The sequence below is a fragment of the Coffea arabica genome, chromosome 6c (genome assembly GCF_036785885.1).
Source record: "Coffea arabica cultivar ET-39 chromosome 6c, Coffea Arabica ET-39 HiFi, whole genome shotgun sequence".
Classification (NCBI taxonomy): domain Eukaryota; kingdom Viridiplantae; phylum Streptophyta; class Magnoliopsida; order Gentianales; family Rubiaceae; genus Coffea; species Coffea arabica.
In genome coordinates this window covers 59,236,139-59,258,543 of record NC_092320.1, presented here as the reverse complement: position 1 = coordinate 59,258,543, position 22,405 = coordinate 59,236,139, and the positions used below count along the sequence as shown (strand labels likewise).

Sequence of the window (22,405 nt, the reverse complement as noted above, 5' to 3'; positions counted from 1 at the left end):
CTAGACTAGAAATAATTTAAACTTACCTATTTAACACCCTCTAATGATTAAGTTTAATTTATATCTAATTTAATTAGGCCAATATGGATGATCGAAATCTACCCTCTTAATACCCTCTAATGAATGGGTTTCATTGGTTTACCCATTTAGACACAATTAAATATGGTATATACCCAGACTCAGCTATTGATGGGTGAGTCAAAATAAATATATTACCATTATTAACCATATAGATAAAGAGGGAAAGCCCCCTGTCACGTAGGATGGTCGTCCGCCCATGTGGTGCATGGGGATTGGTCGGTGGTGATGATATGGAGCTGATGTTGGACCAGTTTTTCTTCTCTTTTTTGGTTTTTTTTTTTTTGCCCTTTGATCAACCAAACGGCGTCGTATGTGAATGAATCTTCAACCACTTTTTTTCTTCACTTTCTTTCTCTCTCTTTCATTCAAGCGCAGGCAGTTGTTGATGTCAACAACTCTTAAAGGACCAGTTCCTATTGCTATTATCCGCTGGACAAAATTCCTTCTTCATGAGACTCCAGAGGTTTCCTTTGAATTTCTGCCAGTTGATTGTACTTAAAAGAGCTTATAATCTCAATTGGAGGGGCCAGATTTGTTTCTTTCTGATAGAATTGCTGGACGATGGGCTCGAGGTGGAAAAGGGGCTACTAATCTTTCTCCCCTCCCTGTATCGATTTCTCCCATTTCTCCCTCCTGTTCTTCTTCATCTCCCTCCCTTCCTCCCTCCTTCCCTCGAGTGATTATAGCTAATTTTTTTCTATTTTTTCTGCTATTTCCTTGGCTAAAAACAACCAATTTTTCCCTCACTCTTTCGTGTCTTTTTCTGAAACAGCAAGGAAGGAGAAGTTCAATATTTCATCTCCACTATCTATGCGAACTTGTAGAGTACAGATATGGTAATTTTTCTTCCCCTTTTTTTCCGTGATTAATGTATTTTTTTCATTTCAATTTTATTTCTACTATTTTATTTTTTATTTTTAGTTCCAAGAAAAACTTTTAATATGGTCTAAGATGGTGAATAATTGATGATTAGTTAGCTTTTAGATATTTATTTATTTTATTTTTTGTACCTACTTGATTTTTTATTGTTCCATTTTTCTTTTTTGGTTTTGCCTTTCTTGGATTTCTTCTGCAGCAGGAAGGAAAAATAACCACCCATGAAAGACAACTGCTGAGGGAAAATGTAAGTTTTGTTTTATTATTCTGATTTAATTTTTGCCTTTAAATTACTCTCTTCAGACCTCAAATGATGGTATGCTTTTCTTTTTAGCCATTTTCTTTGGCATTTGCTTTTTTTGAGTTTTCTTTTTAGTCATTTTTTTGGTGTCTTTCATGCAGGTGTTTTGTTGATCTCCTGCTCAAAAAAAGCAATCCATATGGTAACTAAAAAGATCAGTTGTTTAAAATAGATTTTTTCATCTTTAAAATGTCTTTCTATTTGCTTCAGTTCTTCCAGTTCCCTTTCTTCATTGGGTTTTCAGCACTTGATGAATTAATACATTTCTCTTGTAGGAATCAAGAACTTCCATTTCAAGTTAGTAATTGACCAAAATTTTGAGTTACACTAGCAGCACTAAGAATAATTTGATTGGAGTTCACACTGATGTTCCTGCGCCTGATATGGGAACAAATGCACAGGTCAGTGCAAAACTGGTTTTCGACAATATGATATGATTGGAGTACATATCTAGGTGACATTTTTGCTTTTGGAGAAAAAGATAGTGATAAACACAACATTGTCTATGAAGCTCATCCAATTAACTGGATTTGAAATGTCTGGCATTTGAGCAGACAATGGCTTGGATACTGGATGAGTACTCTAAATTCCATGGCTATTCACCTGCAATAGTAACTGGAAAACCTGTAGTAAATTATCCAATTCCAAATGTATAAGGATCAATGTGCTTCTTTGATTTCTGAGATTTTGAACCTCAAAAAATTTTCCACTTTTATTTATCGGAAGAAATTAAAATTCTTTGGTGACAGGATCTTGGTGGATCCCTCGGTAGAGATGCAGCAAGAGGGAGGGGAGTACTCTTTGCAACTAAAGTGTTGCTTAATGAATATGGAAAGAGTATCGCTAGGCAATGATTTGTTGTGCAGGTAACACCACTGGGAAGTGTGCCTTCGGTTTAAATATGTTTGAATACTGTGAGATGCATTTGTAGTTTCAAGTGTACCTTTAGTTTCTGATATGCTCAAATATTGTGGGATGCATTTTGTTGAAACTACAAGCTCATTCAAAGAGCCTTCCTTGAGGACTTAGAAGTTACATCACAAAATGTCTCATGACTCGTGAGAAGAGAAAGCAAGTTAAAAAGTAAAAAATTATCGAATGTCATATGATCATAGAATTTTCTTCTTGATTTCAGGGATTTGGTAATGTCGGATCCTGGGCTGCTCAACTTATCAGTGAACAAGGGGAAAAGGTAATTGGCGTAAGTAATATAACAAGAGCCATAAAGCACGGTAAGGGAATTAACGTACCAAACCTATGGAAGCATGTCAGGGAAAACCATGGAGTGGTGCTGACAGTGTTGATCCCAATTCTATTTTGCTTGAAGACTGTGATATTCTTATTCCAGCAGCCCTCAAAGGTGTTATCAATAGGTGGTTCTTCTAGCCTTAACATAGATTTTGTCCGACACTTGGTATCTTGCTTTTATGTGATTTTATTACTTACAATACAAATGGACATTTGAATTGATTGAAGGGATAATGCAGATAGTAAAGCCAAATTTATAATCGACGCAGCTAATCATCGTATTGATCCAGAAGCAGATGAGGTTAGTATGCGAGGTCAAAAGGCAGTGTCTCGGAGCAAAATAACTTGTGCAGTGAAGCAACTTAACTAACCGTGGCTTTAATTTACAAATATTAACAAAGAAGGGAGTTGTTATACTCCCAGACATATATGCAAATTCCGGAGGTGTTACAGTGACTTCAAGTGGGTTCAGGTATCCATTTAGCCCTTCATCTCATAATAATCCAGAAAACCTCTTTTCTTATTTCAGCACCTTGAGTACTTTTTGGTCCCTTTCTATATCTCAAATATTAAATTCTAAGCACCCACTTGAAATTGTGAGTAAGTTACTATTTTAATTAAACACCTTAAATTTTCTATTCCTTGACTAAAAAAGGAATTAAATTGCTGCATAACTGTAGTTTTGCCTCTTTAATGATAAACTGCAATGTTTAATAGCTTGGAAATTCTCATTGGAAAAATCAGATTTGGTTTACTTAAGTATGTATTTACAAAACATGATGTTCTCTTAGATTTGTAACATCTCAGTGAGGTTAAGCCTGGACTATTGAACCTTACAATTGCTTATTTTACTTTGTAAAATTGAACTTAATTGAGGTTAGCCTAAACAGAAAATTTTGTGAGAAGCATGAAGGTGGCATTCCAATTGATAGGTTCAAAGAGATGAATGTAATGCAGACCTTCAACTTGTGTTGAAGTCTTTATGCAGGAAAGAACTTAAAGGAATGGCATGTTACCTTTGAAGATGACATAGTAGAACTTGCTAATTTGTTACAGAAAAACCTTAGATCCATCTGTTGCCAGTCCTTTTTTCTTTTTCTTTTTGTGTCTCGGATAGCTTAAGTACAATCACATAAATCGAAATAAGATCTTTATTGGGATTCTTAAATTATTTCATACAATTAGTGGCCTTAAATTATAATCTGTAGAATTCTAAGTAACTAGCCTGGATTATGGTAATGGTTCAGTTTTCTTGCTCTTGAGAATGTTTTACACTTGAGCTGATGATGATCAAGACATGCAAGAACAAGAATTCAATGTTCGTGATTTCCTAAGTTACGACTTGTAGTTTCCTATATTTGATGATTACGACCATGCCTATTGATCTCTTTTAGAGATCTTGAGATTGTACTGAACTAGTGTTCTATCTGTCTGGTTGTCTGTATATATATTTATAAGGAGTTTGCACTCTCTTCAACGCGGTGAACTCTAATTCAAAGTCTATGGGACTTGTCAGATCAGAACATATTGGACTTGAAGCCTCCTCCTTCGAAGATTGCTCTTTTGGAGAAAAGATTCAGGACTACCATGATTCACTTGCAACTAAAGGATTAAGCAGTTTGCTTATACTCTTTTATCACCCATGGATATGCCCTAGAGGGTAGCCATTGCTGAGATGAACAGGTGTGGAACTGGAAAGGCTTCTACTTAGCTCTTTGTTTGGCGTGGATCCTCTGAGTTCTACTATTGGACCTAGAATAGTTATGCTATTGCACCCTTCGGTTCTTGATGCTTTGTCAGTTGTAAGTGACTAACCTAGAAAGGCTTGGAGTCTCTCTTTAATAATAAGAAAGTTTGAGACTTATATTTAATGGTGAATTTATCCTTGTTGATGTTAGTAGAGATTTACAAGTTTCTTGGTAAATGAGTATGGTTTGAGGGGCTATTGCAACTGTTGTCATGGTGACACTTGTATTGAGGTGGCTTATATGTCCATGTATTTGTCATTTACATGTTTTTGTATTGAGGTGGCTTGTGTGTCCATGCATTTGTCCTTTACATGTTTTCAATTGGATAGTTGCTGTGGCTTTGTTAAAAGAAACATCAATGGAAAACAAGAGAGAAAATAATAAATTAGCATAGAATGCTAGGTTTTAGTTCAATTTACTGACTTAACTTTACATTGAGGGTTATCTTTTCTGTCCTTTGGTTACTCAGTATGAGAACTACACATCCTTGTCATCTTGCTTTTGCTTCTTTTCTCTTTGCTTTCTCGTATGCATGTCTGCATAGAATTGGTTGAGGTATCTGTTTTCTAGAGATGCTTGGTCTTGGAGGATTAAATACTGCCCAAGTATTGTGCCTCATAGAAACTTTTGTACTTTAGGTCTGCTATTGAGAGAATTTATTTGGACATGGAAATGTGAAATGAGACCAGGAAACATGGTGATTAGAATGTTGTTAGATGGAGGATCTCGGAACCATTTATGGCTGAATGATGTGACAATTTTGGCAATTTTCTTCTATGGAACTCAATATGCTTATTAAGTGAGAAAACTTTTAGCTTGTTTTGGTGTTTCTTAGCATCATAGCCTGCTTACGGTATTCTCTTTTGGTTCTCAAAAGTCTGATTTAGCACTCAATTGGACATTTTAACTGTCCGTTTGGTTAGTCTCAATGATGATTTTACAATTGAATTCTAGAGGCTAGAATAATACATCAATCGATACTTATTCACTGTTCCTTTTCTTAATTCTTTGGTTTCACAATAGACAAGTATGGGTGAAAAGGTGTTAACAAACATCTTCTCATTGTTGTTGATCACTGACTATGGGATCAAGTAAAGAGCTTATTGCATGACGTGAATGTCCAAATATTGATGACTTGGATGTGAAGGATTAAACTGTAATTGTGATGGCTATCTTGAAGCTTCTTATGATAGTATGCATCAGTTCATTGTATCACTTGCTGGATTACTAGATGCACTTTCCTTTATTTCTTCCATGTTTTCACCAAGCGAACATCTAATGCAAATTGCCATGCTTGCTTTATTATAACTTTATATCCTCAAAACCAGGAACCTTTTGTTTCTTAATTAAAAAGTCGATTGTGTTGGACATACTTGTCCGAATCAATTTGTTATGAGACTGGATGATTATGACATTTTAATGCCAATCTGATTAGTAGATGATATTCAGTATGCATTATGGGCCAAGATAAGGGAAGTCATTTGCATCATCCTTCTGTTCTTTTACCCATGGAATTCTTATTTTTGTGTTCTACTTGCCAATGTATATTGTTGCTTCACAAATAAAGTCTGTTAAAGATGTAATCACAAAAAGTTCTCGTTACTCGGTAGTGTCCTACCTTGTGTTTTACAAGGCTTATATAATTTCTACTCCAATGTTCATCAAATTCTCTCTTTACCCTTTCTAAACTGATAATGTTTACAATTGGCTCAATATTAATCCGTCATTACTTTGTTATAATTATTGCCATGTTCTATCAAAAAATATATGTATCCATACCACGAATGTTTTTTTAATAGCTAATTATGCATACGACTTACAATAATTTGTAATATTTTTAACTATATTTCTTTATTAAGTTATTTAAGTTGTTACTACTAATTATGAATTATCTATTTTGTTTTCAAGAAAAAAATATACAGCTACAATGAGCTTTACGCTGGGCATATCACCTATATAATTTTACACCGCGCATATGCACGGTGAACCCGTCCTAGTATCTATATATGGGTAGAAAGAGTCGTACGATAGGGTCTACAAGAATGGTGTGGGATGGAACAATTGGGTCGAAAATGGGTAGAATGAAGGGAAGGTAGGGCATAGGCAAGGGGGAAAGGTTGCTTGGAAGCTTGGGTTAAGAAACTGAGGTGAGAGTTGCAAAGAGTTAGGTGACGCCCATGAGGGTACTGACTACTGAGGAGAGAAAAAAGGGGTTGCGGCCTTGCGAGGTGGGGAAAGTGGCTTGACGGGTTTGAATGCTAAGGGGGTGATAATATGTGTGTGTAATGTGCTTTTGATAATATTTTGGGTGTTTCATTGAATATTTTTGGTACTCTTTAGTATCATTAAGTCTTTAAAATAAGATATATTTAGTACAACATTTTAATATAAGTTATACTAAAGTAAAATTCTTTTGAATTTTTAGCCTTTTTTGCATATAACTATTTTAAATAATTTTTATCATTATTATAATTCAAATATAAACTCATGCATAACATGGTCAGAATGCTAGTAACAGTATATTTTTGGCGTTAAAAGAAAAAAATTCTATCATTCACTTGATTGTGGAGGTTGTCAATCAAGCTTAATTTAATACGAAGTAGTTGGCTTTTAAAGTCCAGTATATGCTCTATGAAAGATATAGAATCTATAGCGGGTACCTTATAACTTCCAAAGTGATGTTCAAGACATTGAAATTTAGTGGATCCTCTTTCAACCTTTTCCTTTCTGTGATGCAAATGAGAACGATAAAGATGGTTAAATAGGAAAGTTGTGAGAATATGACATTCTCAGCCAGCCATGCCCCTATTTTACTCCTCACTTTGCCTTCTTGTGAGCTCTTTTCTCCAAATTTTGTTGGTATATGGGAAAAGGCACCTATCAAAACATGGAAATTCTATAATTTTAATTCCGTATCTCTTATCCATCAGTAGAACTTACCTACATATATTTATTGGAGAACCAGAAAATATATATGTTTTTCTATGTGTATTTCTTTACCATTAAAACATATTTGTGTGTTTCTTCCTTAATGATTCATTTGTTTCTTGATTGAATATTTGGTTACTGTTATGTGAGATTAATTACGTGTATTTCTTCCCCAAAATACAACTGCAAGAACTAAACAGGTCGCTGTGTTTCAGTTCAAGTAGTAATATTTATAGGACAGATAATGCATTGATATAAACCTCATCAGGAACGATAATTGAAAATATTTTGAGTTATTCTCTGAGTACATCATTAGTTAATTTTTTATATAGTTGATCAGGATCATTTTATCTTGCATATATCATATCCCAAAGAAAGAGTTATAGTGTTATTGTTTAAAAGCACTTCAGATAACGCAATAAACATTGGTAAAAAATTAGTCACATTTAAGAATTGATGCAATTTCAGGTTAAAAAAAAAAAAGCTATACAAATGTTTAGGTGAACCCGAATTTATAAGTCAATGCTTTTTAAATGGTTATACCTCTATCAAAGGTAAATATAAATAATATAATTACTTAAAATACTTGGTTTACAAAAACAAATCAACCAAAATATTTGTAGATGGGAAATATATAAGTATTCTTTTGTGACGTATGGAGGGACAAATCCAGCAGTATCAGAGGCGAGCATGTAACCTTTTGTTTGACCAAAAGCTGTGGGACTTACTTGCAGTTAAACTAAAGAAGGTCAAATTGGTGGTTATAAGCAATGTTTTTAAACTCGGACCGGTCAGTGAATCGGAGAGGTGGCGGTTCGCGGTCCGACCGGTCCAACCGGCCGGTTCAAAGGTTCACTGTTTTTTTTTTTTTTGTTTTTTAAGTGTTAAGTACTAAGCAGGTTTCATTCTACACTTGAACTTTACTAACATTACTTAATTTAAGTTATGATAATAATAAATTTTCTAAAAGTTATACACAAAACATGGAATGATAAATATAATTAAAATATCATAATTCACCACAAGTTTTCATAAATTCATTATAAACATAAATAGATACAATCCAAATGTTCACCAATTATCATAAATAAAAACAAAAATAATAAATAAATTAAATATTGAAATTCTTTTACAACCCTTAAAAAAATTCATAAAAGAGTTCAAGTTAAGACAAACTATTTGAATAGCAAACTTTTATTAGTGGCATGATAAGCAACCACACCATCTTCACAATTTCATCAACTTAAGCTAAAAAAGTTAAAATTTTATTATAAAAATATATATCTAATTGCTCAAACTAAAAAAAACTAAAAATTTTTGAAAAACAAATATACAGTTAAACACATAAAAAATTAATTGCTACTAAACATTACTAATTAACATGTTATATTAAATTCAATGATCCTATACCATTAATTATTTTAAATTCAATTATCAATAGTTTCGATTATGTGCCAACTACCATATTTTTGACCAGCCCAATGTTACTATTTGTAATTCCTACCCAATTCCTACACGGATGTGCACTACTTTTGCAAAAATTTCATCCTTAATTAATCGAATAAAAATAAAACAAAAATGAGGGAAACATATGAAAATTGAGGGGAAAAAGAAGAAAATGCAAAAAATCAACTAAAGATAATAATATAGAAAAAAAAACCTTGAAAAGAAAAAATATTAAACTTACTAAAATGTTGGAAAACAAGAAAAGTTGAAAATTTCAACTTGTTTACAATCTGCTAAAGATAATAACCTGATAATAATGGTGAAGACTTGAGAAAATCTTGTTGTGGATATTTGGGTTAAAAATGGTTAAGAAGAAAAAATTGAAAAAAAAATAAGAGAAGAACTTGATGTTTTAATATATTTTTTAGTCAAGTAGAATTCTCAACAAACTTAACTACAGTCTAGCGGTAAGATTGTCATATTTAAACTTGGAGACCCAGGTTCGAATCTTAGCTACACCATTCTTGATATTTTGTTGAAGAATTTAAAAAACCGCCGGTTCACGGTTCTTAACAGTTCGCACGGTTCGTCCGGGTTTCAACGGTTCTCCATGAACTTCCGGCTTTAGCATTAGACCGGACCGGTGACATGGCCGGTTCGCGGTCCAACCGGTCGAACCGGCCGGTCCGGTCCGGTTCTGAAAACATTGGTTATAAGGTCCCAGTTGGTGTGATTGTTTATTTCCAAAACCTCAATTTTGGAAACCTTCTAAGAAATAAATAAAAATCCATTTTGCAGATCCAAGTATATTGTTGGAGAATCTGTAGTTTACATATTGATAATCCCTCTTTGTTTGTTCTTTTGCTCTCGGCTCTGCCTTTCTTTGCTCAAGCTTTAGATTCATGGGAATGATCATTTATTAGTCCTGGGTATAAACAAGTTGAAGTAGGGTGTAAATAAATTTAGGTAGGATGTAAACAACTTAGGGTGCATTTGATAAAACTGTAATCTAAAATCTGTAATCTAAAGTTTAATCCATTAAATTATTAAATTATTAAGTATTAAATTTAATACATTTGAATGTATATCACATTCAGTGATAAGTGAATAGCTTATCATTTAATTTTGAGAGCAAGTTTTGCCTAGAAAATTTAGTGCCTCTTAATTAATTCAGATATTCAATTTTTGGTTGTCAAACGGTCTGAATATGTTAAGATATGATTCCATTAAATTTAAGTACTGAATTGGGTTATCAAACAGGATGAGTTGGATGTAAAATTTTTTTGAAATAACCATTTTATCCTGAAATTGAATGAAATGGACTGTGTAGACAAAGAAAATTTATTTAATTTATTTAGTCAAGATTAAATAAATTAAATTAATCTTGATTAAATTAAATTAAATTATAGAAGTCCATTATGTTTTGGACCGTTAAATTGGGCCAATATTATATGAGCTATTAAATCAAATTAAATTTGTAATGTCCATTTAAATTGGAGTGAATTAAGTGATTTATTAATTCACAATGGACTATTTGGGTTGGCCTATTATTTAAATTCAAGTTAAATGAATTTCTTGAGTGGCAAGTGATCCATAATGCAGGAAGATTTTGAGGGTTTTCTTGAAAACTTAGCCTACATATTTTGGCTATAAATAAAGGTCTTCTCTCAATGCAAATATAGGAAAAATCCCTAACTTTCGGAGAAACTTTTTCAAATTCTCTCGAGAGATTTCTTTCTTAAATCTAAGTCCAAATCAAGTCAAACAAATCCTCTTGCTATCGGGGTTGAAGACTTGAAATTCCAAGTATTCGACGCCACCATCAAATCAATCGTTTTCTACTCTGAAATTGTAGGAAACACTCTTTCGATCGGAGAATAAGTTTTTTGGGTCCTTTGATTAAACTCATTTGAAAAAAAGAATTAGGGGATTAAATTCTTTGATTCAAAAATTTTCAGAAATTGTAACCTACTTATTATTTGATTTAATAAATTTGATATTTGTGCAAGTTTTCTTGTCTTTATTTTAGGCAACGAAATTTGTACATACAAATTTCTGGCACGTCCAGTGAGACAATCTCTGCCTCTCATCTCTTTTCTTCCAACAACCTATCAGTTTCAAAAGTCAATGGTGTTCAAGAAGGTGAACTTTTCTCTTGAAGGCTTAGTTGTCGATACTCCAACAACTCAAGAGACGCAGTATACTGCACCTCTGACAAGGAGCAAGGCCAAGAAGCTAGCAGAGAAGGCTAAGACGAACGTTGTGACTGAAGAAACAAACCTCGAGATATTTTCCAACAAGAAAGGAGCCCATGATGAATCCATTGATAGTCCAAGTGATTCGACTGCTCTATGGTAATGCCCGTCATGATGACCAACACCACCACTGTAGAAGATCAGATGCCAAAATTGTTGAAGGGCTAGTAGTGCATGCGCAAGGTCAAGATGCCAAGATAGTCAAATTAATGGTTATGTGAAAAATATAGGCGAAAATAGGCTTAGTATGTCCAAATAAAAATTCAAAGTACAAGATGAAGGTGACTTGTCATCAAGGGAGAAGGAGCAAGAGGATGCGAAATCACAAGCTACGAAGGAATTTTCAATCTCCCCTGATGGCACCATTCATATTGATAATCTGAAAAAGTTCATCGAAGGTACAATCAAGGACAAGATTGGTGGAAGTACCGAGTCATTTATTGGTTATACCAAACCTTACACCGCTAGAGTGGAAAGTTTGAAAATGCCTGTGGGATATCAACCTCCAAAATTTCAACAATTTGATGGCAAAGGCAACCCTAAGCAACATGTAACACACTTCGTGAAAACCTGTAACAATGCTGGCACTGATGGTGACTTGCTCGTTAAGTAATTTGTTTGCTCGCTGAAGGATAATGCCTTTGATTGGTATATAGATCTGGAGTCTGGGACCATTGACAGTTGGGAGCAGTTAGAACATGAATTTCTTAGTCGCTTCTATAGCACAAAGAGAACTGTCAGCATTACTGAATCCTTTAATACACGTCAATGAAAGAATGAACCTGTCATTGATTTTATCGACCGCTAGAGGAATATGAGCTTAAATTGCAAAGATCAAATTTCTGAATCTTCTGCAATCGAGATGTTTATTCAAGGTATGCACTAGGGACTCAGATACATCTTGCAAGGTGTGCAACCAGAAACATTTGATGAATGATCCACAGAAATCCACAAGTTAAAAATTAATCTTGATGAACAAGAATCGCCAGTTCCTAATCCTCACAAGGCCAAGGAGAGACAAGAAGCGAGGAAAGGGGGCAAGCCACCAATCAAAAATGAAAAGAAGGAGGCTACAACTACAAATATAACACCTTTTAAGGTTATTCCCAAAACTATTAGGAGGAAGATCAATGCACATCAAGAGCAAGAAAAGAGGAAATTGACTCTCAAGGAGATGCAAGATAAGGAGTACCATTTCCTTAATTCTGATATCCCTGGTATGTTTGACGATTTGTTAAATATAAATTTGATCATGTTTCCTGAGATGAAACGACTTGACGAAGTCAGGAATACTAATGATCCAAATTATTGTAAGTATCACCGCTTGGTTGGACATCCCATTCAAAAATACTTTGTCTTCAAAGACAAAATAATGGAGTTGGCAAGACAAGAAAAAACTCTCCTTGAAGAAGACAAGGTAAGTGTGAATTAAACGTCCATTGATTCCCTGTAGTCCATGGAGGTTAAAAGGGTCAGGGTACCTGCATTGCCAACAATTCAATTTGGATCACTTGATTCCATAAAAATCAAATAAGAAGGTGCTTTGTTAACTCTTCAAGAACATGCATATAAAAATGAGAAGGTGTTACAATCTGATGTGGATGATAAAGGATGGACTCCAGTCACGTGAAGAATGAGGCGAAAATTCTATCCATCTAATAAGGCAAACAACGTCTTAACACGAAGTGTGGTAGTCTGGAAGGGGAAAGAAAAGGACATAAAGAAAAATAATGACTATGGTAATCTTCAAGGAAGCCGAATTTTCAAACAAAAGTCGCGAACTCCTGTTACTCTAAAAGAATTCATGCCTAAAGAATTCTTTGATGTTGATGTGGTCACAAGTCACACAACGCGGGTAGATCATATTGAAGAACAAAAAATGATATTCGCGAATCTCTCTGTGAGATAGCCCGTGTGCCTACCGACAATGAAGAAAGTCATGTGTCTATTGGCAATGAAGAGGTGAACGTCACAAGTATCACTTTTACTAGTGAAGACTTGTTATTTGGATCAACGCCGCATAACCGCCTTTTGTTTGTGACCGGTTATGCAAAGGAGCAATTTGTGAATAGAATGTTGATAGATAGTGGTTCCGCAGTCAATATTCTTCCTTTAAAAACTCTAAAGGAACTTGGCATCCCTGTTGATGAACACTCCAATAGCCGACTGATGATTCAAGGTTTCAATCAAGAAGGACAAAGAGCTCTTGGATCACTAAGTTTAGAGATAGTTATTGATAACATGTCGTCTAGAGCACTGTTGTACGTAATAGATGTTAAAATCATATACAATGTGCTATTGGGAAGGCTCTGGATTCATGAAAATGGAGTTGTACCTTCAACTTTTCATCAATATTTTAAGTATTGCCAAAATGGAGTGGCAAGAAGTGTGAAAATCGATGATAATCCGTTCACTGAAGTGGAAGTATATATCGCTGATGCCAAATTTTACATCAAAAGGCACAATGTGAAGGATAAATTTGAACAACCTCTATCTGTGGATAAAATTCAGAACCTCGAATCTCCAAGTACAAAAGGACAGAAAGTGATAACTTTGAAAGCAAAAAGGGAAGTGCATGAAGAAACTGATATTTCATTACCAAACAATGAATCAATTGTCTTTCGCTGTCCTCTCAAGTCAAGAATGGAACAGGGACAGTCACCTGCAATTCAGCATGAGGGTCTAAAATGTTTTATTCTTCCGGTAGCTCATCTTGACACAAAGAAGGCGTCATCTCCTCCACTTAAAAGGTCTAACCTTTTAAGCAAAAAATCTAAAATCGAAGAAGACACCATACCAAAGTCAAGAATCAAAAAAGGTTTTGATTCCATTGCTTATAAACTTCTCGCTAAGGTTGGATACGATCTCAAAGAATCTGCGGTGTTAAATGTTCCATCCTCTCAATCTACTAGTGACATGTTTCATGGGTTGAATCCTACCCAAAAGATGTTGAAGAAAATAGAATATGCCGTTAAAAATTTTAAATTTGATTTTGGCTGTTCCTCTCCTACACCAATCCCCATCAAAATCAATAGAATTAGTAACCAATATATTGCTGTGGAGGATGAGTTTTCTTAAATAGCTGGTAAATTCCAAACTTTTCACAAAAAAAAGAATAAAGCTCCACGGGTATCTGTTTTTAAGAGGTTAGGACCGCAAAGAAGACAAAAGCCTCAAAACTCTTGTAAGAGTAAAGGAAAAATGGCAAAGTCATTGCAAAATCTTGAGAAACCTTTCGATTGTCCTCATAAATTTGGTAGCATCATTCCTTCGAGAATGAGAAGATGCACAGAGCTTGTAATAAAGTGTGAGACTAAATTGAAGGTCAGGAAGCATACCGTGGTATACACAAGACCAAAAGAGAATGATGAAGAGAGTGTTGTTTCATGCAATCATATAACTATAATTGACGGTGACTCTCCTGAAAAAGAAGAAGATACTGAAGACGCTTCACCTGAATTGGAAGAAGGTGTTAAGGCTACCGTGGATGATCTAAAGAAAATCAATTTTGATACTTCAGAGGACCCGCGTTCAATATATATAAGTGCTTTATTGAGTCCTGACGAAAACAAGGCATATGTTGACCTCTTGCAAGAGTATCGAAATGTTTTTGTCTAAACTTATAAAGAAATACCGGGTCTAGACCCAAAAGTGGCCGTTCACCATTTGATTGTTAAAAAAGGAGTTCAACCTGTAAAACAAGCACAATGGCGATTTAGATCCGATTTGATTCTTTTGATTGAAATTCAAGTCAATAAACTCATTGAAGTTAGGTTTATTCGTGAGATTAAATATCCCATATGGATTTCGAGTATTGTACCTGTGCGTAAGAAAAATGGATAGATCCGCATTTGCGTTGATTTTAGGGATCTTAATAATGCATGTCCCAAAGATGACTTTCCTTTACCTATCGCTGAACTCATGATTGACGCAACTGTTGAACATGAGATTTTGTCATTTATGGATGGCTCTTCTGGTTACAATCAAATTCGAATGGCACCTGAGGATGAAGAGCTCACTGCATTTCACACCTCTAAGGGTATTTATTGTTATAAAATAATACCCTTTGGTTTTAAAAATATCGGAGCTACATATCAAAGAGTAATGCAAAATATTTTTGACGATATGCTTCATAAAAATATCGAGTGTTACGTGGATGATTTGGTTGTCAAATCAAAAGAAAAAATAATCACTTGCGAAATTTGAAACAAGTCTTTGATCGGTTGAGAAGACATCAACTCAAAATGAATTCCTTCAAATACGCATTTGGAGTCACATTAGGGAAATTTTTTGGTTTTATGGTTCGTCATCGTGGTATTGAAATTGACAGAGTCAAAATTGATGCCATATTGAGGATGCTTGAATCTCGTGATATTCATGAAATAAAAACCCTTCAAGGATGATTAGCGTATCTACGGAGATTCATTTCAAATTTGACAGGAAGGTGTCAACTATTTAGTCGCCTTATGAAGAAAGGTGTGCTGTTTCAGTAGGATAAGACATGCAGTAATGCGTTCAATAGCATTAAATTTTATCTTATGAAAGCACCTGTGTTGGCTGTATCTATTCATGGAAAGCCATTATTTCTTTATATTACTGCCCAAGAATGGTCAGTGGGGGCATTACTTGCTCAAGGAAATAAAGAAGGGAAAAAGGTTACCCTTTATTCTTTAAGCAGAATGATGACCCTCAACGAACTAAACCATTCATCGGTTGAAAGTTGTATTTATCTCTTATTTTTGCAATATAAAAGTTAAAACACTACTTTCAAACACATAGTGTAAGGCTCATTTTCAGGGCGAATTTCATAAAATACGTGATGAGCAGACCAGTACTATTCGACCGTCTGACTATATGGTATCTTCACCTACAACAATTTAAAATTATTTATGTGCCTCAAAAAGTTGTGAAAGGACAAGTTCTTGTAGATTTTCTCGCTGATCACCCGATACCTGCGGAATAAGAGTTAAGTGATGACCTACCAGATGAGGATGTACTCTTTATTTAGATTTGCCCACCATGAAAAATGTATTTTGATGGTGCTACTCATCGTCATGGAGTTGGAACTGGTATTGTATTCATAACTCCTGATGGAGAGATATTGCTATACTCTTTTACTCTAAACCAACATTATTCAAACAATGTCGCTGAGTACCAAACTCTTATACTCGGACTTGAAATAGCTGTCGACATGGAGCGGTTGGAATTTCAAATCTATGGTGACTCTTAATTAGTGGTTAACTAACTCTTGGAAAATTATGAAGTCAAAAAATTCGAACTAATTCCGTATCACAAATACGCAATGCGACTTATGAAGTGGATTGAAAGTGCAAGTATTAAACATGTTCCTAGAAAAGAAAATAAGCAAGCTGACGTATTAGCTGTGCTAACCTTTTCACTTACCATGTCGAATCATGAGATACAAGTTCGTGTATACCAAAAGTGGGTAGTTCCATCACTAGTTGATGATGAAGATATTGAAGGAGGCAACGCTCATGTAGTCTCAACTTATGAAATTGACAAAAAAATTGGAGACAACCCCTCGTTGATTATCTCAAGTATCAAAAATTACCTGAGGAGCAACGTAGGAGAACTGACATCTGTTGTCGTGCCCCTCATTTTATCTTGTACAAAAATACGCTGTACCGAAAATCATTTGAAAGTGTATTGTTGCACTGTCTGAGCGAAAACGGGACGTATCGGGCAATGCATGAGGCACATTCTGGAATATGTGAAACTCATCAATCCGGTCCCAAGTTACATTTTGAATTAAAAGGATGGGCTACTATTGGCCTATTATGGTCAAATATTGCATAGAATATGTTCAAAGATGTCAAACTTGCCAGTTTCATGCAAATTACATTCATCAACTATCTGAGCCATTACACCCGATCGTTGCTTCTTGGCCTTTCAATACTTGGAGTCTTGATGTTGCGAGGCCATTACCAAAGTCGTCCGTCAACATTCATATATATTGGTTATGACCGATTACTTTTCTAAATGGGTTGAAACCATACCACTCAAGCAAGTTAGAAAGAAAGATGTTGTGAATTTTATTCGTGTGAATATTATTTACCGTTATGAAGTTCCCCGATACATTATCACTGATAATGAAAAATCTTTCTCTAATAGCTTGATGGATAAGTTGTGTGAAAAATTTAATCTCAAACAATGCGAGTCCTCCATGTATAATGCCTCCGCCAATGGCCTTGCAGAGACTTTCAACAAAATTTTATGTAACTTATTGAAGAAATTGGTGGTTAAATCAAAGAAGGATTGGCACGAAAGGACAGGCGAAACTCTTTGGATTTATCGCACCACATATCGAATTCCATCGCAGACCACACCATATGCCTTAGTCTATGGTGTAGAACCTGTCTTGTCCCTTGAGCAACAAATTCCTTTTTTGAGAATTGCTATCCAAGAAGGGTTCACAGAGGAAGAAAATGTTCGCCTGCGCCTTGAAAAATTGGAAGCTTTAGACGAAAAGAGATTGGAGACCGAACAAAATCTCGAATGCTATCAAACCCGTCTCTCTAGAGTTTTTAATAAGAAAGTTGGACGCCACTCCTTTCAAGTCGGGGACATGGTGCTTGCCATTCGAAAACCAATAGTTATGACTCATTGTACTAAAGATAAATTTGTCTCCAAATAGAATGGGTCATATGTTGTTCAAAAAGTCTACACGAATGGCGCATATAAATTGGTGGATAAAAATGGCGTAAAAGTTGGTCCTATAAATGAAAAATTCATGAAGTTATACATGTCACAAAAAAAAAATGAAATACTCCATGACGTACGAGTTTAAACTGCCTGTTGTTCCAGACTTACATGAGCTAAAACTGTGGATAACAATCACGAATAGTGTAGCACGTGGTTAAACTGTTGAAACACTCTATCAAATCTAAGGTGGTAAATATACTCCTAACCCGCAAGAGTCTAAACTATCAACAGTAGGAACTACGTGTGACTTGATTCCTTTCTGGGATACATAGGCAACTTAGAGGGTAACTTCTAAGTTCAGTTACAACTTAAGTTTGATACATAGGCAACTAAAGTCTTTACTCGGATGATTCTTTTGTACAAAAAAAAAAGTTTCTCTTTAGAATAGTTCAAATTATTTTGCAGCATACACTTGAAAATGTGTTGTTCGGATTATCAAAATTATTTGGACAGTTATCTTTTCAAGTGTGATCAAGGTTACACAAAGCTGGAATTGTTTGTATTGCGATTGATAGCCTAAAATGGTGGCTATCAAAAGAATACGGAAAAATGAGGACGTCTGCAAGAATATGATGAAGAAAAAAAAAAGATCAAGTTTTATTATGAAATATTTGTGCTCATAACTACACGCTTTAAACGATTAACAAAAGATGAAACTTGAAACAAAGTAAAAAATTGCAACTATTCCTAAAATTCAAATGACAACATATCCTTTCGGTTGCTTTCAAGTAATACTTACATCTTGTCCAAAGTTTGGCTCTCCTCAGCAAGTAGGGGCGGAGAATTCTCAATCTTTCGAACCTCATTTCGTAGGTCGAGCATCATATCTTGCATTCGAGTAAGCTCATCTTGCTCTTCTCGTAACAGTGAAAGCATTTCCTTCTTGTGAGTATCCAAGAACTCAAGTCGCTTCCTCAATTCTACTTTCTCGCGATCAATCTCCTTAAGTTTTAACATGTGCGTTGAGATCTTTTTCTCTTGTTGTTTCTCCTTACAATGAGCATCTCTAAGATGTTGGATGGCTGTAGAAAGCAATTCATTATAGGATTCAGCTGAAATTTTATTTGAGAGAGAATATTTTACTGCAACATAACGAGATGCATTTGCAAAGAAAACCTTTATTGAAACTTTGCATTTCCTCCATAATTTCGTTTGTTTTCATTTCAAGAACAAGCATGCGCTCCAGGACTATTTGAGACATCATGACTCTTAAGTTATTCCACAACATTTGAATGTAGTCTCGACGACATGTTAATATCACACTTTGGAGACAAAATTCAGACACTTGAGGTGCTCTTGGCTACAATGGTGCATCAAAGATTTTGAGTTTTTTTTTGCCGATGGAGTCATATGTTCTGTCTTCTATGGCGTGATCTGCTGGTTCGCATTTTCATTCTCTACTGTCTTTTTAGAATTCTCACTAGCATTTTTTTGTTGGGTAGAACTGATTACTTGTTTGGTCAAAAGTTCAAATGTAGTAGGCCCTTTAATTGATGCTTGGCTTGGTTCTCCATCATCAATGAAGATCAAGTCTTGATCATCCAACTGTAGAGAAAACATCATGAGACAAATCATGAATATGAAATTAATAAGCAAATTTTAAATGTTAAATTAAAGAAGGCAATGAGGATTCTTACAATATTGGCACGGCCTATTTCAGGTATAGATATATCCGGAATGTCTTTAAAAACTTCTTTAGAATCTAAACCAATATCATCCAAAAGGAGAGTCATTACCTTGGACTTCTTGCGCTTTCAATGTTGGTCCACGCTAGTGGATTGCTCATTCTCCTTATCAAGAGGCTCGCTTCTTTTCTTCTAATGTGAATTTCAAGAATCATGATCAATAGTCTTCACAATTTTTGAAGGAAGATGAAATGGAGCACCCTTCGAAATTTTTCATTAGGAGTGAGGTTCTCAGGGTAGCAGTCTTGTTGTTTGAACTCTTCAAAATTTCCTTCTCACTTTTCACAGCCTTTTGCTTCATCTCAAGACTATTGCCAACCTTGAAGGGATTGTTCAGGTTTGCAAGTTCCTTTCCTTTTGATTTCTTTTACTCCCCATTTGATTGGACACTCTTAATCAAAACGTTACGCCCTTTAAGAAGATGGTCATCATGCATCATAGACCACCATGTTCGAAAACCTAAAGATATATGTCTGCTAGCATTCAAGGGATAGTTGGAATAAGCACCTTTGATTCTGTTTTATTGCGAATAATAGTGCGCCAAAGTATTCGACTCAAGTTATAATTTGTGGAACGAACATCTACTCCAAGTTTCTGTGGGAAAACTTGATAAAGCCGAATTGCCGTGCAAATCTGTATGGACTATATTGCTTAACAAGAAATCTCCTTCAGCATGCAAGACTAAGTAGTTTGAGCAGGCACTAACAAAAATAACTCAGTTCTGAATTCGCTAACTTGCCATTATCAACAAAAAGTTCATTTTGATTCTTCACAAGAGAAGTTGTTCCCCAGGTTGCTTTGTCTCCCTGATGAATGAGGTCACGAGTACTATTTTCATCGAAATATCGTGCGCCATCCTCTCCAAAATAATTGGTCATTGTTGGTCCAGCCATGGTATTTGGAGTTAAATAATAGGTAGAAAAATAATTCACTAGCCAAGTATATACGTAGTGCATCAGAAAAGCCGCGCGCACGCACCCTGGAGTAGATGAATTTGAAATTTTATTGAGTCCGTGATATATATTTAACAAGACAGGGACCGCAAGGCAAGTTTTACGCCCGGCAGCCATCATACTAGCTATTTTGAAAGTAGATAGCCTAATGTAGTAGAGGTTCTCATCTGATAAATCAAAGACACAGAGCCAACAAGATATAAATGCTGCAAGATAGGTCTCCTTTCGCAAGTGAAATTTTAACTCCGATGGTATCAAATACGCCATTGTTCTGACTTGAAAACAGGCGTGGTTGTCCAATTTCTCCATCCGAATTTTAGGTCGCTTGAGTACGAGATGCTCTCTTTATCCTTCTCTGTTTTGATTTTGAATACCTGGTTTTGCTTTTAAACCAGAAGTTAATCCATTGGGTAGCAAAAACTCCAGTTTTGTTGGATTCTCCATGTTGAAGGTAATGCAAGGCCGCGAACAAATACTCAGAACTTTATGGAATATGCCTTAATTTCTTTTCATTAACTCCAGTTAGTTCCTCTATGCATGGGATTACCTCTTCATAGATACCTCCGATGATTGAAAATCCTTCTAACTTGTGCAAATTCCAAAGTGAGAGAGACAATTTCCTAACAGATATATGCAAGGTATTAGTGTCTGGATGCCACGCCTCGCAGAATGCTCTAAATACATGGAAATTCCTATCGTATGTGAAAAGCGAAGCATATAAGGCGTCAAACAAGTAATTTTCACGGAGCACTTGTTTGCTCCTACCGAGAATATCTTCCAACCACTCCCAGTAATTCTCGATGTAACTAAATGCACCACTAAATCTCAAGGAAGGACCTCAGTGTGCATCTCCATCTATGATCCGCCTGCCAAGGGTTTAAAAAGAAGTTGTCCTTGACTCCTTATCATAAATAAGGGATTTCAAGGAGTGAACTTTCGTGCCATCATCTTGAGGAAGTTCGAGTGACCAATCCTTCAACTCTAGGTACTGGTGAGAAGGCCACTTATTAGAGTAAGTTTCTTGTATAGGGGAATGCACCAATAATTTCGTTCCTTTGTCATCAGAGTCATCATGGCTATCAGCGATAAAGAGATACTTTTTGTCTAAAGATATAACTTCTCCTTGAAGATCGCCATTGTGTCAAGATCAAACTGCAACGAAAGCAAGAAAAAGAAAATTTGGTTAAAATAGCATGATTGAAAATAGTAAATGGGCTTCTCAAGTTTTGGTGAGTTCTCATTGAAGCAGGTAATCACACCTCCTTCTTTGTACTCCTCAAGCCATGATAAGCTCTCGTGGGAGTTTGCTGTTGCACCTTCTTCAAATTCTTGCCGCGCCATTTCCTTTGCACTCCTCAAACCATAACATTACTCGAATGGGAGTTTGCGATTGCGTCTTCTTCAAATTTTGGCATCGCCTTCTTCATGTACTTCTCAAGCCATAATATGGCTCTCGTGGAAGTTTGCGGTTGCACCTTCTTTAAATTGAGTGTCCACCGTACATGTTGTAACGAGGCATCCTCCCTTCGTGGGAAAAAAAGGGTTTAACATTGACAAGAAGTAAAAGTCTTGGAGTATGTAAATTACCTTGGTGTTGTGAATTCCAAGAGTTATGGTTCTAAAAATCGTTGACACGATTGGAGCATCAATTTTGCCTCAGATAAAGGGTGCCGACACAAGGGGAAATCTTAAAAAAAAATTCCCATCAATAATAAATATGTGATGGTCATTATTTCATTAAAAAAATTAGAAAAAAAAGGAAGGAGGGCAGTATGGCTTACTCGAATAATTCCGGTATCCCCGAATTTAGCCAATAAGTTGTGTTATATGGGGGATATTAGTTTCAACTGCAAGTGTCAAAATGCCAATGTAGGATACAATTTTAGTGAAAAAAAATACCAAAAAAAAAAGGAGGGAATGTAGGCCATGGAACAAATCTCGTGCTAAAATGCACCTTCTTTAATGTTAGGAGGGGTAACGTCAACAGTTGGCAAGACAGATCTATTGAGTTCAAATCAAGCAATATTCACTGATTTTATCATGCAAAAGGAGCGTTGAAGTTTTTCCAGTCTTTCCAAATTTTCAGTTGCCACCAAACGTCTCATGAGTATTGTGCATCACTCATTGAATTAACACATTCAATAGTAGCGGACTTAGCATG

General features: G+C 35.4%; 1 protein-coding gene across 11 annotated transcripts; it reads left to right on the top strand.

Annotated features, from left to right (window-relative positions):
• The first annotated feature begins 431 nt into the window (after positions 1–431).
• Positions 432–4,499, top strand: LOC113691846 (uncharacterized). 11 transcript variants are annotated; one of them, XM_072053965.1, is made up of 10 exons: positions 432–653; positions 854–917; positions 1,160–1,204; positions 1,360–1,400; positions 1,534–1,659; positions 2,008–2,124; positions 2,394–2,450; positions 2,531–2,631; positions 2,746–2,978; positions 4,023–4,499. In XM_072053965.1, the coding sequence occupies exons 5-9, from the start codon at positions 1,625–1,627 to the stop codon at positions 2,874–2,876; spliced, it is 441 nt and encodes a 146-aa protein (XP_071910066.1). In that variant the 5' UTR covers positions 432–653; positions 854–917; positions 1,160–1,204; positions 1,360–1,400; positions 1,534–1,624; the 3' UTR covers positions 2,877–2,978; positions 4,023–4,499. The 11 variants fall into 11 exon arrangements, 9 of the variants coding, with proteins under 9 accessions (XP_071910066.1, XP_071910065.1, XP_071910069.1 ...); XM_072053964.1 differs by having other exon boundaries at positions 1,157–1,204; XM_072053968.1 differs by having other exon boundaries at positions 1,157–1,204; positions 2,735–2,978.
• The last annotated feature ends 17,906 nt before the right edge of the window (positions 4,500–22,405 follow it).